This window comes from Phacochoerus africanus, chromosome 2 (assembly GCF_016906955.1).
Source record: "Phacochoerus africanus isolate WHEZ1 chromosome 2, ROS_Pafr_v1, whole genome shotgun sequence".
Classification (NCBI taxonomy): domain Eukaryota; kingdom Metazoa; phylum Chordata; class Mammalia; order Artiodactyla; family Suidae; genus Phacochoerus; species Phacochoerus africanus.
Genome location: NC_062545.1, coordinates 171660645 through 171678414, shown reverse-complemented (window position 1 = coordinate 171678414; position 17770 = coordinate 171660645). Strand labels below are relative to the sequence as shown.

At 37.5% G+C, this 17770-nt stretch overlaps 1 protein-coding gene across 8 annotated transcripts in view; it reads left to right on the top strand.

The window, feature by feature from the left end:
* MYO9A (myosin IXA) overlaps nt 1-17770 on the top strand; it is a 235527-nt gene that overhangs the window by 197060 nt on the left and 20697 nt on the right. For 5 of the 8 annotated variants that reach the window (XM_047767208.1, XM_047767209.1, XM_047767210.1 and 2 more), the window contains 7 exons: nt 3-64; nt 9236-9428; nt 11103-11231; nt 12756-12861; nt 13657-13788; nt 14784-14907; nt 16224-16277. In XM_047767208.1, the coding sequence (XP_047623164.1) occupies nt 3-64; nt 9236-9428; nt 11103-11231; nt 12756-12861; nt 13657-13788; nt 14784-14907; nt 16224-16277 (800 nt within the window). The remainder of the gene's footprint in view (nt 1-2; nt 65-9235; nt 9429-11102; nt 11232-12755; nt 12862-13656; nt 13789-14783; nt 14908-16223; nt 16278-17770) is intronic. The other 3 variants (XM_047767211.1, XM_047767207.1, XM_047767206.1) reach the window with 1 other exon arrangement.

Below are 17770 nucleotides of genomic sequence, written 5' to 3'. Positions count from 1 at the left end.
AGTGTGCAAGTATGCTTGCCATAAGAAATGCTGTCTGAAAACCACAGCCAAGTGTTCTAAAAAGGTAAGAAGTTATCACCTATGAGTGATAAATAACGGGTCTATTGGTCTTTTGTGCCTTGTGGAAAGAAATCAAGACCTCTTTCATGATTTTTATAGGGTAGCGGTTTTCAAACTTTTTGGCCACAAATTTCAATAAGAAATACATTTTATATCATAAGCCAGAATACACATATAGAAAGGTGTGTGTGTGTATGTGTGTGTGTGTGTGTGTGTGTGTGTGTGTGTGTAACTGAATCTGTTTTCCTGGAACTATATTTACCTTAATTATGTCAGAGCTACTAAACTGATTTCACAACCAACAACTTATTAAAGCACCTCTTTTAAAGCCTTCCTACCTCTTAAACATTCATAAGTATTCCTAGAAATTATCCTGAAAATGGTAGGCTACAGTTAAAGATTTTAACATGAGAAGTAAAATTCACCAGCATAGTTGGTGTTTTTACATATTTCTGCTTGGATACACAGGTCTAAAAGATACTGAACATATACTCTGTTTCCTTTATGCTTCAACAAAGCAACTATTTTGGAAATATTTCATCCTTTTATTAATGTATAATCACATTTTCTTACTTATAGTCACATATAATTTTAACAATACTGTGCAAATCTGAACTGTAATAAAATGTGTGTGCATGTTTACAGCCTCTGTATATAGTTTGCATCTGTTCCAAAGTAGTAAACAAATTATGGCAAAGTACAAAGAGAAACTCAACTCAGGGCTTAAAATACAAAAGGTGGGACATCTGCTTCCTGCTAAGATGGAGTAGTTTGTGGCAGACCAATACTCATGATCAGATCAACTGAAAAAAGTCTGTTGCATAGCATCAGAAAGCTGTCCGGGCAAGCTGGAATTTAGGGGCCTAGATCAGAGGATTTCAGATTGGTGAATCTATATCTGTGAGATATTTTTCTCTTAATGGGAATTTGTCAATTTTTGTTGAACGATAAGAAACCTAGATTTTGGGTAGCAGCCCACACTTAAGAGTCGGAGAAGCCAGCAGAACTTTTAGGAATCTCAAATGATTGTAGAGACAAAAGTTGGAATTTAGGATTACCAGCACTTGAGGGACCATGATCCAGGCATATAGAGAAGTGAGCCTGAAACTCGGAAGTTTTCCCCTCCAAGTATTTTCTGAATTCTTAAGCTGCATGGGACAAAAGACTAAGAAGATAAACAGAAAAAGAGAGTAAAGAAGGATCCTAGTCAATACTCTGGACTCTTCAGTGAGACCTGTGAATAGCTATAATCTAGGAAAGGGGATGAGCTTTTATAAAAACTTCAGGGCAGCCTTGATTGGATTAAGATGATCTCTTCCTTTTTCTGTCTCCCCACAAGAGAGAATAGGATGAACTCTCTCTAAAGGGAGATAACCTTGTTGAGCACCTTTATGATTTTATTCATATATAAAAATCATACATTAAGAAATGAGACTGGAGTTCCCATCGTGGTGCAGCGGAAATGAATCCAACTAGGAACCATGAGGTTGTGGGTTCGATCTCTGGCCTTGCTCAGTGGGTTAAGGATCTGTCGTTGCCGTGAGCTGTGGTGTAGGTCACAGACAGGGCTCACATCCCGTGTTGCTGTGGCTCTGGCGTAGGCTGGCGGCTACAGCTCCAATTAGACCCCTAGCCTGGGAACCTCCATATGCTGTGGGTGCGGCCCTAAAAAAAGGACAAAGAGACCGAAAAAAAAAAAAAAGAAATGAGACTAAGGGAGTTCCCATTGGGGCTCAGCAGTAATGAACCCAACTGGTATCCATAACGATGTGGGACCCCTGGCCTCGCCCAGTGGGTTAAGGATCTGGCTTTGCTGTGAGCTGCAGTGTAGGTCTGAGATGTGGCTTGGATCTGGCATAGCTGTGGCTGTTGCTTAGGACAGCAGCTGCAGCTCTGATTCAACCCCCAGCCTGGGAACATCCATAAGCCACAGGTGTGGCCCTAAAAAGCAAAAAAAAAAAAAAAAAAGGTGGGGGGGAGGGTGGAAAGAAGGAAGCTCAGGAGTTCTTGCTGTGGCTTCAATCCCTGATACAGCACAGTAGGTTAAGGATCTGGCATTGTTGCAGCTCTGGCTCAGATTCAGTCTCTGGCAGGGAAACTTGCATATGCTGTGGGTGTGGCAAAAAAAAAAAAAAAAGAAATGAGACTAAGAAAAAAATGGACAATATCCATGGACTCATAGATGATCCAGTTACTGAATTCAGACATGTACTTTTTAAAATGTAATAATATATTCAAATTCTAGATAAAAAGATTAAAAATATCTTTATCACAAAACTGAAATCGTTTGTGTGTGTATAAAGAGCCAAATGGAAATTGTAAAAATAAAAAATGCAATTGAAATTATAAACTCAAAAGATAGGTTTAGCTATATACTGTCCATAGGAGAAGAGAAAAGATTCGTAAGAGCTTTTTTTTTTCCATTCTCCCATCTTTATTAGCATTTATGCTGTATATATATATATATATATATGTTTTTTTTTGTTGTTGTTTGTCTTTTTGCCTTTTGAGGGCCTCTCCCATGGCATATGGAGGTTCCCAGGCTAGGGGTCTAATCAAAGCTGTAGCCACCAGCCTACACCAGAGCCACAGCAACGCAGGATCCAAGCCGTGTCTGTGACCTACACCACAGCTCACGGCAACACCGGATCCTTAACCCACTGAGCAAGGCCAGGGATCGAACCCGCAACCTCATGGTTCCTAGTCGGATTCATTAACCACTGAGCCATGATGGGAACTCCTATGATGTATATTCTACTTGTTATTCTTATAATGGTTACTTTAAAGACTACAACAAATATTCATAACATATTTAAGTCAAATATATTTTCAGCAAATTTCCCACTTCCCAACTAATCCAACCATCTTTGTATTGTTGTCACACATTCTAATTCTCTTTATATTTTAAGCCGCAAGACATTATTATTGTTTTTAGTCAACATTCACTCAAGAAATGAGAGAAACAGAACCATAAATCAAGTCAAAGAAAATAAATAGCAGATTGTTAGCTATAAGTCCACATATATTGGTGATTATATTAAATGTTAATAGGCCAAATATTTCTAATTATAAGACCAGGATAAAATCAACTGAAAATTTCAGTATGCTGTTTACAAGAGACATACTTACGTATAAAAATGCAGAAATGTTGAAAGCAAAAGGATAGATAGATATAGCATGCAGAGACTAACCAACAGAAAAATAGTCTAGCTGTAATAATATTAAAATGTACTTTAGGGCAAGAAACTTTACTTCAGGTAAAGGTGTTTCATAATAATAAAATGGTCAGACCATCAGGGAGCTATAAAAATTCTAACTTTAGAAGTTATTTATTGTAGCTTCAGTACCTGGAAGACAGAAATTCAGTAAGGGGGCAGCTGATATGAAAAACATGATTAAAAATCTTGACCTACTTGACCTGCATCCTCCAACTCCCTGAATACAGAGTCTTTTCAAGTATTTGACAAAATTGATCATATGTTGGGCCATAAAGCAAGTCCCTACAAATCTCAGAGGATTGAATATATTGAGAGTATAAATTTTGACCAGAATAAAATTAAACTGTAAATAAACACAAAGATAACTAGACAGTCCTCACATGTTTGGAAATTAAGCAATGTACCTCAAAATTACAATAAAATGGAAAAATATTTTGAACTAAATAATGAAAGTATGATACAACAATAGTGTGGGTGCAGCTAAATTCGTTAGAGGAATATTTCTAGCTTGAAATATATATTAATATACATTAATTATAATAATATTAATGTACTTGAGAGTTTACATTAGAAAGGATACAAGAAATTATGTAAACTTTTCTCTCTTAGAAGGCAGGAGAAAAAAATGCAGCAAATTAAACCCAAAGACAATAAATAAAAGTTAAAAAAAAGATAAATGAAATGGAAAGCATTTATATAAGAGATGAAAAGCTACAAAGCTAAATATTTTTTTTTTCTTTTTAGGGCCACTCCTGTGGCATATTGAAGTTCCTGGGCTAGGGGTTGAATTGGAACTGCAGCTGCCAGCCTACACCACCATCACAGCAACGCAGGATCCAAGCTGCATACGTGACCTGTGCCACAGCCTATGGTAATGCCAGATTCTTAACCTACTGAGTGAGCCCAGGGATTCAAACCTGCATCCTCCCAACACTATGTTGGGTTCTTAACCTGCTGAGCCACAATGAGAACTCCTACAAAGCCAAATTTTAACTCTTTGAAAAGACTAAGACAATGTATAAACTTTTAGCAAGAGTGATCAATAAAAAGTTTTTAAAAAACCAAATTATCATTCTCAAGAAGAAAAATATATACTGCAGATATGGCATATATTGAGAGAAAAATAAAAGGCTATTATGGATACCTTGATAATAATAAAGTTGACATTTCAGATTAATTAGGCAAATTCCCACAAAAACACAACTTAGCTAAACTAAGTCAAGAAAAAATAGAAAATATGAAGTTATAGCTATAAAAGTAGAATCTGTAATTGAAAAATCAGTACTGCCAGAGAACAATAAAGAGTAAATTCTTCAGTACTTTTTCCCCAGAATTGACTTACAAAAATAGCAAAACGTTGAAATTAAGCATGAAAAGGATAAAGGAAAATTGCAGTTCAGTCTGTATCATAAGCTTAGTTATAAAGCCTTAGCCAAAATATCAGTACATTGAATCTGTGCTAATGATAAGTGAAAAAATACTTCATGATGAAGTTGGCTTTTAATCCATAAATGCAAGTTTTATGGGGAAAAAAAGCAGTTTTTAGAAAAAAATCATTCAAAAATCTGTTGATATAATTTATCACATTGAACTAATAAAGAAAAATTATGATCATCCCAATAAATATAAGAAAAGTATTAGATAAAATTCAAAACCTATTTACTATTCAAACAAGAAATAATCAACCATAGACTGAAGAAGATATTTGCAGCTTGGATCTACAACATATTAAAAGTATCTACAAATCAATAAGAAAGATGGTCAACTTTGTAGAAAGATGAGCACATGACTTAAGCAAGCACCTCACAAAAGAGGATTTCCAAATGACTAGTAAACATATGAAAAGGTGTCCACCTTCACTAAATCATCATGGAAATGCAAATTGCAGTCATAGTGTGATATATACCTACTAGAATGGCTAAAATGAAAACCTTCCTAGCAAGGATGTAGAGCAGTTTGAACTTTCATACATTCCTGGCAGGAGTTTAAGTTAGCCTAATCATTCTTGAAATTATTTGGCAATACTTACCAAACCTGAACATAAGCATTCTCATGACTTAACAGTACCACTCCAAGATATATAGATATATATATCTATATCTATATATGCAACAGATACACATAGATATCTGTGCCAAAAGTCAAAAGAACAGTCATATCAGCACTATTTGAAATATCCCCAAACTGAAAGAAACTTAAATGTCCATAAGCAGTAGAATGAATAAATTGTGGGATATTTTTATAATGGAATACCATATGGCAATGAGATTAAACCATTGGTACTCACAAACATAATATTAAATGAAAGAAATGAGTAACAAAAGAGTACATACTACATTATTCTGTTTAAAGTTCAAAAATGAATGAAACTTAACTCATGAAATACAAATTATATGATACCATTAATGTTCACAAGCAGGTTAGAGTAATTTATGGTGATGGAAATACAGATATTGATTATTTGTGAGGGGTGAAAGCATAGTAGCTGGGAGGGCCTTGAGGAGGATATAACTGCCGGTTATATTTTTCTTGATTTTGGTTCTGGTAACAAGTGTACATTCACTTCAGCAAAGGCTGTCAAGCTATATACTTACGATTTATACGCTTTTTTGTATATATGTCATACTTCAGTAAAACTAAATATACCAGAACGTTAATTTGGACAGAAAATAACTAAAAATATGTACTGTTTTCAATGAGAACTCAGCATATTAACTTTTTTCAGTTGAAAATAGTAAAATTACATTTTCCCTTAATTTCAAGAAATATAAATTTTTAGCATGTTTGCTTTAGATTACTTGGTTTCAAATAAAAATATTTTAGTTTTTATTTATCCTCAAGTATTTGTAAATTGTTTTTGCTTTCACATGTCTTGCTATTAACGTTTTTAGTGCCCTAGGGATAGCCATAACATACGTGCACACATTTATTTATTTATTGTCTTTTTAGGGCCATACCTGTGGCATATGGAAGTTCCCAGACTAGGGGTCAAATCAGATCCATAGCCACCAGCCTACACCACAGGCCATAGCAATGCCAGATCTGACCCACATGCAAACTACATCACAGCTGGCGGCAACACCATATCCTTAACCCACTGAGCAAGGCCAGGGATTAAACCCGCATCCTCATGAATACTATTTGGGTTCTTCACTTGCTGAGCCACAGTGGGATCTCCCATAACATTTAAATAAATAGGTTATATGTGGGCATGTGTGTGTCATAGTAATAGCAAGAAGTTTGGCTTAAGTTTATTTCATTTCAATTATTGCAGCAAACATTATTTCTTTTAACAATTTATTGAGCATTTGTCCTGTGCCAGCTACTGTGCTTTGTGTGTTCACTTGTAACTTAAGTTTTGCAATAATTAAGGTGGGATAAAGTGTCCCTTCCTTCTCTTCCATCATTCTCCTTGCCTAACCCAACACTGTATGCCCTAGTCTCTCCTTCAACCCCCATCCAATAAGTGCCAAGTTCTTTTACTCAATCAGTATGCTCTATTTTTTTCTGTTCTCAGTGCCATTAACTGCATACTATTAACTATTCCAACAGCTATATTCCCACCTATAGCCTAGTTGCAAATGGGAAGTAACCTAATTAACCTAATTCATATAGTGACAATGCAAAATTTTATCGTGCATTCTCAAAGTAGTCCACCTCAGACCTAGAAATACTTTTTGGAGGTGTTGCTTTACATTTAAGATAATTTAACATGCTTTGAAGTAAACATGAAATTACTTCTCTTAAGAATTAAGTGCTGGATTGCAATGATACGTAATAGTATAAAAGTTATGTCTTTCCCTACGTAAAATTCTCTGGAGGCTTCTCTCAGCTGTCAGGATAAGACCCCAAATGTTATAACTTAGTACCCCAAACCCTTTATAACCTCCCTGTCTAGCTTTTTCTCAGTTATTTATATTTTGCCCCACTTTGTAGTTATGTGTTTTCTATGCCTACAAGGTTCTTTTCTTGACTTCTTATGTACTATTTGTTTTCCATCACTTTAAGTTAAGCATCAAGTCTTCTCAGGTCATTCATTAGTTGTTACCCAGCCCAATCCTTCCTGAACCAGCTGTCTCATTTCTGTGGTCCTTAGTATGAATAAATCTGTGTTGCTGTTTTACTTACCTCCACACGCTAGCACTTCTAGTCTTAGCATTAGTCTTAGGGTAAGGACTATCTTTGATTTTGTTACCTAGCACACATATGACAAATGTAATATATGACTGGAAAGAGAAATTAAGATCAATTCAAGTAATATCTTGAGTGTTAGACTCAGGAATGTTTATACCTTATTTTAATATATACTAATTAGCCATTGAAAGTTTTTGAGGATAATAAAGTAGATTAAATGTACTATACAACATATTAAAAGAGAAAATGGACGTAAAGAAATTCATCAAGTAGCTGTTGGAATAGTTAATAGTATGCAGTTAATGGCACTGAGAACAGAAAAAAATAGAGCATACTGATTGAGTAAAAGAACTTGGCACTTATTGGATGGGGGTTGAAGGAGAGACTAGGGCATACAGTGTTGGGTTAGGCAAGGAGAATGATGGAAGAGAAGGAAGGGACAAAGAAGAGATTTACAAAGAGTTTTCAGTCTCAGAGATAATACCTATCATTCTTCTTTTTTTTGAATTAGTTCAAAGAATCTTAAGGATAAGCTGGTTTTTTTTTTTTTTTAGTCACATGAAATATAGTTCAGAAGGTATGCTATCAGAATATACTTTTTTTTTTTTTTTGTCTTCTGTCCTTTTAGGGCCGCTACCAAGGCATATGGGGGTTCCCAGGCTAGGGGTCTAATTGGAGTTGTAGCTGCCAGCCTATGCCACTGCCACAGCCACGCCAGATGTGAGTCACATCTGCAACCTACACACACCACAGCTCACAGCAATGCCAGATCCTTAACCCACTGAGCGAGGCCAGGGGTCGAACCCGAAACCTCATGATTCCTAGTCGGATTTGTTTCCGCTGCACCATGACAGGAACTCCAGAATATACTATTGAAGTAAATTAAAAAGAGAACACTGATCATGGGCCAATCTGTCTGTGCCTCTGCCTTTAGCAAGAACATCAGTGTTCAATTAAACTTCCCTAAAGTTTACGTAAACACTGAGCATTCTTTTGCTTCAGAAATTAATGACCACTCTAATTCATATCAAAGCAGTAGATTTTCTAAGGGTACTTGGTAAGTGTTTAACATTCAAAGTCTTTCCCCTTTGGCCTACACCATAGCAACAGCAATGCCAGATACAGGCCGGGTCTGCGACATACACCATAGCTCATGACAACACTGGATCTTTAACCCGCGGAGCAAGGCCAGGGATTGAACCTGCATCTTCATAGATACTAGTAGCGTTCATTAACTACTGAGCCACAATGGGAACTCCTGGAGATTTTTTTAAAAAGGGAAACAGTAACCTGTTGTCACTGCCCCCATTCTACCCCGTTTTTTTCCAGAGTGGGGTTAGAGGTTCCTAGTGGAAGAGGATTGAAACTAACATCTTAACTCACTCAGCATTAACCATAATTCCCTTTTCTCCCAACTCTCATAGCTATGTTCATAAAACTTCAGGAAAATAAAAAGTAGTTATTACTGTTAAAGAATTGGATAAACATATTTAAAGATGTTTGAATGTATTTGTTTTATTTTATTTTTGTCTTTTTGCCTTTTCTAGGGCCGCTTCCTGCGGCATATGGAGGTTCCCAGGCTAGGGGTCTAATTGGAGCCATAGCCACCGGCCTATGCCACAGCCACAGCAACATGGGATCTGAGCTGCATCTGCGACCTTTACCACAGCTCACAGCAACACCAGATCCTTAACCCACTGAGCAAGGCAAGGGATCAAACCCACAACCTCATGGTCCCTAGTCGGATTCGTTAACCACTGCGCCACGATGGGAATTCCAAGATGTTTGAATGTATTTGGGAACAAAAATTATCTTCCCTTTAGTATGATCCAGAGCTATCATCTCGACAATTTGGAGTTGAACTGTCCCGTTTGACCAGTGAGGACAGAACTGTTCCTTTAGTGGTGGAAAAGCTCATAAACTATATCGAAATGCATGGACTGTACACAGAAGGTATTTATCGAAAGTCTGGTTCAACTAATAAAATCAAGGAGCTTCGACAAAGTCTAGATACAGGTAAGATAGTGCCCTCCAAATCAAGACCAACTGCTTTTATTTAAATAGGTCATCTCATGCTCTTAGTTTTCATTACGTGTTGACCCTTTTCTTGTAGCCAGAAGAATGCAATCTCTTCTGTGGTGCTTGTTTTATTTATTTATTTATTTTTCATTTTTGGTCAACCCATGACACACAGAGCGCCTGGGCCAGGAGCCTGGGGATTTAACCTGTGTCCAAGCACTTCCAAGACACCACAGATCCCGTTGTGCCACAGCAGGAGCTCCACTGTTTTATTATTTTATAGCTTCCCAAAGAATCTTTGTTTTTATGTGGTCAATTTAGCAAACATACATTGAGTGTCATTTGTACAAGTTGTTATTAAGTACTCCAGACAAATATTTAATCTTTTTTACAGTTTGGTAAGATGGTAATATCTGTAATTTATAAAGAAGAAAATGTAGGTTCAGTGAAATCAAATAATGAGCTATTGATGAGATGATATTTTTGTATTAATCTTCACAATAAATCTTTGTACCAGTCTTCACAAGTAGTGATTACTACCCCTATTTACAGATGAAGGAACTGCAGCTTACCTGAGATCTTGCCTAAAGACACCACCAATTAGTGACAAAGTTGGCATTTAACCCTGGATCTTCTGAATCCATGATTTAAACTATTGCCAGTTAGTCTCTATTATTCTGATTGTAAGCTTTTTTTTTTTTTTTTTTTGTCTCTTTAGGGCCCCACCCGTGGCATATGGAGATTCCCAGGCTAGGAGTCGAATCAGAGCTACAGCTGCAGGCCACAGCCACAGCCACATCAGATCCGAGCTACATCTGTGACCTATACCACAGCTTGTGGCAACGCCGGATCTTTAACCCACTGAGCAAGGCCAGGGATCAAACCTGCATCCTCGTGGATGCTAGTTGGGTTCGTTAACCACTGAACCACGATAGGAACTTTGGTGGTGCTCTTTCTGATGCATCTTCTTGCCTTCCTTCATTCACGACATCATTACTTAAACTGATTAGTGAGTTGAACACCTATCTTTGTAGAGCTCTATACAGGTAGATCTATACCTATATATCTACACATTCTAGCCTGGAACGTATCCAGGGGTTTGACTTTGGCTTTATTTTTCAGCTTGTCTCTGCCACCGCAAACCTAACTACCTATTTCATCATTCATCCTATGTCATTCCAGTCATCTCATGTATAACCTTAGGGAGTTTATAAGTAAAGCAGAGTGAAGATTTTCTTCACATTTCCTAAACTCAATGATCACTGTCCTTTCATCTATAAGAATGTCCTTAAAATCACCTTGACTTTTAGAATTGTCATCTGGGCCTTTTTCCATTTGTCATCTGTGTATCACAGACCAATCCGTCTACAACATGATAAGTACAGAAATTGAGAGCAATCATTTCATTTATAGCAGTTTATAGTGCTTTGACATGAAAATGTGTAATCTTTTATTTTACATACCCATCAGTCCACAGCAATTTGGAAAACAACAAACAAAAACCATTCCTTTACCACAGTAGAAGCACTATTCCAAAGCTTGGAATTAGACCGTAGAAAATAGTCCATTCGATTAAGAACAAGGCTTCTTTTGGTGATGATAGTTTCTAAAGTGAATTATTTGACTCTCTGTGTGTTTTGGTTTTCTTATCTAACTCTCATCTCTGAATAGATGCTGAGAGTGTAAACCTAGACGACTATAACATACATGTTATTGCAAGTGTATTCAAACAATGGCTTCGTGATTTGCCTAATCCACTCATGACCTTTGAACTATATGAGGAATTTCTTCGAGCTATGGGTAAGTACAGGCTTCCTGGGTTCAAGGGAAGGCCTACACTTGGGAAATAAATGCAGTCTTTGTATTAATTTAGCCATCCTCTCTACTGATTTAGTTCAAAAGTAATGCAGTCAATACAAAACTGCCAGTGAACTCTAACCTATTCAAATGTTGACTTTTTCCTAAAAATTTCTAAGTCATTTAGTTGCTTCTCGTAAAGAGATTGAAAGACTAGGTTATAAACAAACTAAACAATTAAATAGGAGATTTATGTTCATTTAAATTGTGAATGTAGGAATTCTCTTGTGGCACAGCACCTTAAGGATCCAGCATTGTCACTGCAGTGGTTGGGTTGCTGTTATGGCATGAGTTTGATGCCTGGCCCAGGAACTTCCACATTCCTTGGGCATGTCCTCCCCCCCAAAAAATTGTGAATCTAGGTGAGAACTCAGTGTAAATTTGGTTATCTATTTTATGCCATGCCTAACATGTATGTTGGCTTAGTTTTTCAGTGCTGCAGATGTATAGATATTGATGAAGGCACCAGGAAGTGTTTCTTAGGACCTGAGGCCTGACTTCTCAAGTTCCCATAAGACTGATTTATAACTTATATAGCATTTGATTAATTTTAATGGGGAATTAATTGGTTTGCCACAAAATGCCTGAAAAACCAGGGCATCTCTTGCCTCTTGCTTAATCAAGAATCACTGGAATATAGGAGTTCCCCTCGTGGCTCAGTGGTTAACGAATCTGACTAGGAACCATGAGATTTCGGGTTTGATCCCTGGCCTCAATCAGTGGGTTAAGGATCCGGCGTTGCCGTGAGCTGTGGTGTAGGTCGCAGACGCGGCTCCGATCCCGCGTTGCGGTGGCTGTGGTATAGACCGGTGGCTACATCTCCTATTTGACCCCTAGCCTGGGAAATTCCATATGCCGCAGGAAGCGGCCCTAGAAAAGGCAAAAAGACAAAAATAAAAAATAAATAAAATAAAAATTAAAAACAAAAAGAATTACTGGAATATAGATTAAAACTCAGGAGACTGGGGAGTTCCCGTCGTGGCGCAGTGGTTAACGAATCCGACTAGGAACCATGAGGTTGCGGGTTCGGTCCCTGCCCTTGCTCAGTGGGTTAACGATCCGGCGTTGCCGTGAGTTGTGGTGTAGGTTGCAGACGAGGCTCGGATCCCACGTTGCTGTGGCTCTGGTGTAGGCCGGTGGCTACAGCTCCAATTCAACCCCTAGCCTGGGAACCTCCATATGCCGAGGGAGCGGCCCAAGAAATAGCAACAACAACAACAATAACAACAACAACAACAAAGACACACACACAAAAAAAAACTCAGGAGACTGCTTAGTGAGTATAGAACTCAAGGAAATTAGAAATAACTGTGAGTTGTTCTTCTGCTATACTCCTAGTTTTAGGTATAGCTAAAACTCCTAAAACTCTAGAGCCAGTCTCTCTTGCTGCCTAGTGTCTGTCCAGAAGGAAGATGTAGTATATAAGAGGGGTTATTCAGTCTTATTGGCTGCTCTTACTGCTTTCAGGCCTTCAGGAGAGGAAAGAGACAATCCGTGGTGTATACTCTGTGATTGACCAGCTTTCCCGAACTCATCTCAATACACTGGAACGCCTCATCTTTCATCTGGTCAGGTAACTTCAAGAAGCAAAGGGATGCTTCACAGTTTCTCTTGGATGCCTTCAAATGAATAAAGAGCTCCTTCATATGGAAAACTGACCAATCTTTTTTTCCCTATTGATAAAGTCAGTGCCTCAAACAAGTGGTTACAATTCCTTGAAGTAGAAATTCTCGGCTGAGTTGGACTGCATGGCAGGTGCCTCTCTGCCCTGTGAGAGCATGTAAGAGTCTCCTGAGGGCACTGTATTGCCTAGCCTGTTAATTCCTGAACTAGAAAGGATGTGTTGACATAACCTAATTCATAGAAGCTGTATTGCCTAGCCTGTTAATTCCTGAACTAGAAAGGATGTGTTGACATAACCTAATTCATAGAAGGTGGATTCAGATGGAGCTCAGGAATAGACTGACCAAAGAGACTTCAGGGATAATCTTTGTTGTCTGGAGTGTATTGGCAATAGTTGCGGAAAAGCCATTTTTCTCTTTGGATAAATATCTTATATGACTTCTGAAAATGCCTAAGGTCTCTACTCTGCATTCTTTAGACATGTTCATCTGGTAATGGTGACTTGGGGCAGTGGCTCACAAATTTCCCCTGATAAGCTATCTGCTAGACTGAATTGCTTCAAGGAAGGAACAGGAACAGCTTTGGGAAAAGTCTACAGTGTCTCTCTTCAACTGATAGGAATATCCTTCCTGTACTGCATGGTTGATGTCATTCATCTTCTCTCATCTCTTTTGCCTACTTCCCTGCAGTTTTCCTTTTTATATCCCAGTTTCACCTGTTTTTGTTTTTGTTTTTTCATTTTTAGGATTGCTCTACAGGAAGACACTAATCGAATGTCTGCTAATGCTTTGGCCATTGTGTTTGCACCCTGCATTCTCCGCTGCCCTGACACCATCGACCCACTACAAAGTGTGCAGGACATCAGTAAGACTACCACGTAAGGCCAGTCACTGTCATCTCTGCAAGAACCCAGGGACTTCTGAGCCAGTGTGGTCACTTTATCCAGAGAGCGGACATAGTGAATAACTTCTAAATTTCAGATGTTTTCAATAAGATTGCTAGGCACCATTGGGATTTTTTATGCTGAAAATGAAAAGTTTCTTTAGATTCTATTCAGCTTAGCATAATTTGTTTTGAAGAGTCATGTCTTTTTTAATTTGGCTTTTCTTTAGGAATGATTATAGTTTCCAAATATATTTTAAAATCTCACTTTAAATCCTTTTTTTAGATTCCACATGTCAGTGATAGCCAGTCAAAAAATGCGACACCAACATCAAATGCTGTCACTGACATGTGGAATCTAAAAAAAGGGACACGATGAATTTCTTTACATAACAGATACTGACTCACAAACTTTGGGGGGATGCACTGAGCGTTTGGGATGAACATGCTGTAAAATTTGGTTGTGATGATGGTTGTACACCTATAAATGTAATAAAATTCATTAAGTATTTTAAAAAATCTCATTTTACCAAATTATATATACTTTGTGTTTTCCTATAATCTAACTGTATTTTTATGACTCTAAATCCCCAAGTCTTAGTACTTCAGTGTTCCTGTATTTAAGCTTGGCTTTTTTTCATAGACCTCTGATTTCCTTCCAGAGTGGTGGTTCTTAACCTTTTCTGCAAAAGGAGCTTTCCGAAAAAAAGCCTGGTGTTTGTGTCCTTTCTGAGAGTCTGATTTAATAGATCTAGGGTATGGCCTAGGCATTGGGACTTATAACTGCTCCTCAGATAGATATTAAAGTGCAGCCAAAGTTGTGAACTACCATTATAAACCCTGTCTCTGAGCTCATAAAATAAGGGATGGTGATTTTTCTTTTATCCTCCGACTGTCTACCAGGCTTAGTGAAAAACTAGTCTGTGGGTACTACAATGTATTTGATTTACTTCAGCTCTTAACAGTTTTCTCTCTTTTCTCCTGTTTCAGCTGTGTGGAGCTGATTGTTTTGGAACAAATGAATAAATATAAGGCTCGTCTCAAAGACATCAGTAGCCTGGAGTTTGCTGAGAATAAGGCAAAGACCAGGCTGTCACTGATTCGTAGATCAATGGTAAGATGCAGGATGTGGAGTCGCAGGGGGAATTAGGAGCCTTACTGGGATTTTAAGTAAATGTTATGATGTAGAGAGAGATTATTTTCCAAATATTTTTCACATGGAACAAGTGAAAAAGCACCGTATCTCAGGGTGCTATGTATGCCTCATGTCTGATCTTTTAGTTCTCTTCAGTTACATACACAAAATATATACTGTTAAATGTGAAGAATTTTTAAAATCAGTATTTGGATAAAATGTTGTTGGTTTAATAATTTGCCCTGTTTTCTTTTCCTGTCCTTTCTATGAAAACTTAGCCTATCCGAACTTTTGACTCTACTTTTCCACCATTTGTTCCTGCCCTCAACCATGTTGCTTTTGGTAGACCTGCCAATACTTCTGAGATATAGAGAATTCAATCACTTGTAAGCATGTGATTCATAGGATATGGAATTCACCATGAGTCTACTATTATCAAATAGAGATTTCTTTAAGAGTTTATTGCTAGGTTTTGAAAAAAGCCTTGCAAAAATCTTAATTTATTTCTTCCATTTGCTCACTTTCTGTTTCATATCTTCCTTTGTAATCAGTGACTTATATGTGGATAACCCCAGTTCTCACTGAACAATAATCATTAGGGTCTGGGTGACGGGAAAACGACTGCTGCATTGAAGTTTAATTATTGCCCATTGGATACCCTTTCCCTTAATTGTAAAACAAAATTGTATTAGTGAAAACCCACCCAGATCCCCAGTAAACCTCTAGAGAGAAGCAGGCTTCCTCATCATCATGTCCATGCTTTTGCAGGGACCCAGCAATACTTCCTCTATACTTCATAGTTTATATTTGGATTGGCATTAAAGTAACTCTGTTTATTCCTTTACTGTTAAACTGCCTAGCACAGGACAAGTGCTCAACAATGTCAGTTGATTAAGTTAGTGAAGGGTGTTCTCTAAAAACAAACATAAACACAGAATTTTTCCAGCGGTAAAGGTATTAAATAAAGCTCATCATAGGACACTTTCTAAAGAGGTTTCTAAATGAGATTTATTTCCCCCAGAAACCTCATTTAAAAGTGAAACCCTTTCTGTAGCATGAATTTTTAGGAACTCAATTCTGAGAAGCCCAAGTTAGTAGTGCCCTTCTGGGGAAAAAGGGAAGAGACCTTTTACTATAAAGCCTCTTTTCAAAGCAGGAAGACAAGCTGTGATTTTTTGCTGATGCTGCAGAAGACGGATTTATTCATTCCATTGAAAGATTAAACCTCTTTTAATGGGGCGATAACATGTACATTCTAACCTTCTGCTTTCCTTTTCATGTCCTTCCTAATCCAGAAACCTGTACTAATTGCAGTTAGATTTATGAGCATTACCCGCAATTCAGTCTCGGTATGTATTAATATTGCAATGTGTCACAGCCACTTTACATTATTGTCTTTCATCCATCCAGGAGTTGTTCTGCTCTGTCTGTCATCCACACCTGTCCACCCTCCATGTGTAGCCCCAGTTCAGGCCCCACTTTCTGATCAGCCTTCACTTGCTTTTCTCTTACTCTCTTTCTTTAGAACTTTTACTTTCTTTCCTTTGTATCATGTGGTTAAACAATGTCCATTGATAATATACTCATTTTTCCTCTTTGTCAGAGAAGCCTCTTTGTGGATTTCTTCTTGGGTTGGATCATTGAAAGGTGAACATTGAAAGCATTGAGGTATCAAATTAATTTATGCTCTATGAGCTTTGTTCTCATCTATCTCCTCCACTTTATTACTTGAAACACTTATTACTGTTTTTAGCATCCTCCATCATGAGAAGTGCTTATTTGCCCATTCTTACCTGTGACTTTCATGGTGTCATTCTAGGTGTAGTTTTGTTGCTTTTTTTCCTCAAGATTGCTTTGGCTACTTGGAGCCCTCTGTGTTTCCATACACATTTGGAATTATTTGTTGTAGTTCTGTGAAAAATGCCCTTGGTATTTTGATAGGAATTATATTAAATCTGTATATTGCTTTGGGTAGCATGGTGATTTTAACAATATTAATTCTTCCAATCCATGAACACCATATATCTTTCCATTTGTTTGTGTCATCTTCAGTTTCTTTCATAAGTGTCTTAGTTTTCCAAGTTCAGGTCTTTTATTTCCTTGGTTAGATTTATTACTAGATATTTTGTTCTTTTTTTTTTTTTTTTCATTGTTACCATATAGAAGAAATGCATCAGGGAGTTCCCGTCGTGGCACAGCGGAAATGAATCCGACTAGGAACCATGAGGTTGTGGGTTCGATCCCTGGCCTCACTCAGTGGGTTAAGGATCCACTGTTGCCATGAGTTGTGGTGTAGGTTGCAGACATGGCTCAGATCTGATGTTGCTGTGACTGTGGTGTAGGCCAATTAGACCCCTAGCCTGGGAACCTCCGTATGCCACGAGTGTGGCCCTAAAAAGCAAAAAAAAAAAAAAAAAAAGAAAGAAAGAAAAACGATGTTAGAAACACATCAGATTTCTTTATATTAATTTTGTATCATAAAACATTAGTGAATTAATTTATTCTAATAGTTTTTTGGTGGCATCTTTAGTATTTTTTTATATATATTGTATCATGCCTTTTGCAAACAGTGACAGTTTTACTTCTTCCTTTCCAATTTAGGTTCCTTTTACTTTTCTTGTCTGATACTGTGTTAAATAAAAATGATGAGAATGGTCATCCTTGTCTTGTTTCTGATCTTAGAGGAAATACTTTCACTTTTCACCATTGAGTATGATGTTTTGTCATAAATGGCCTTTGTTATGTTGAACTATGCTCCCTTTATACCCACTTTGTTGGCAGTTTTTAATCATAAATGGATATTGAATGATGTCAAAAGCTTTTTCCACATTTATTCAGATGA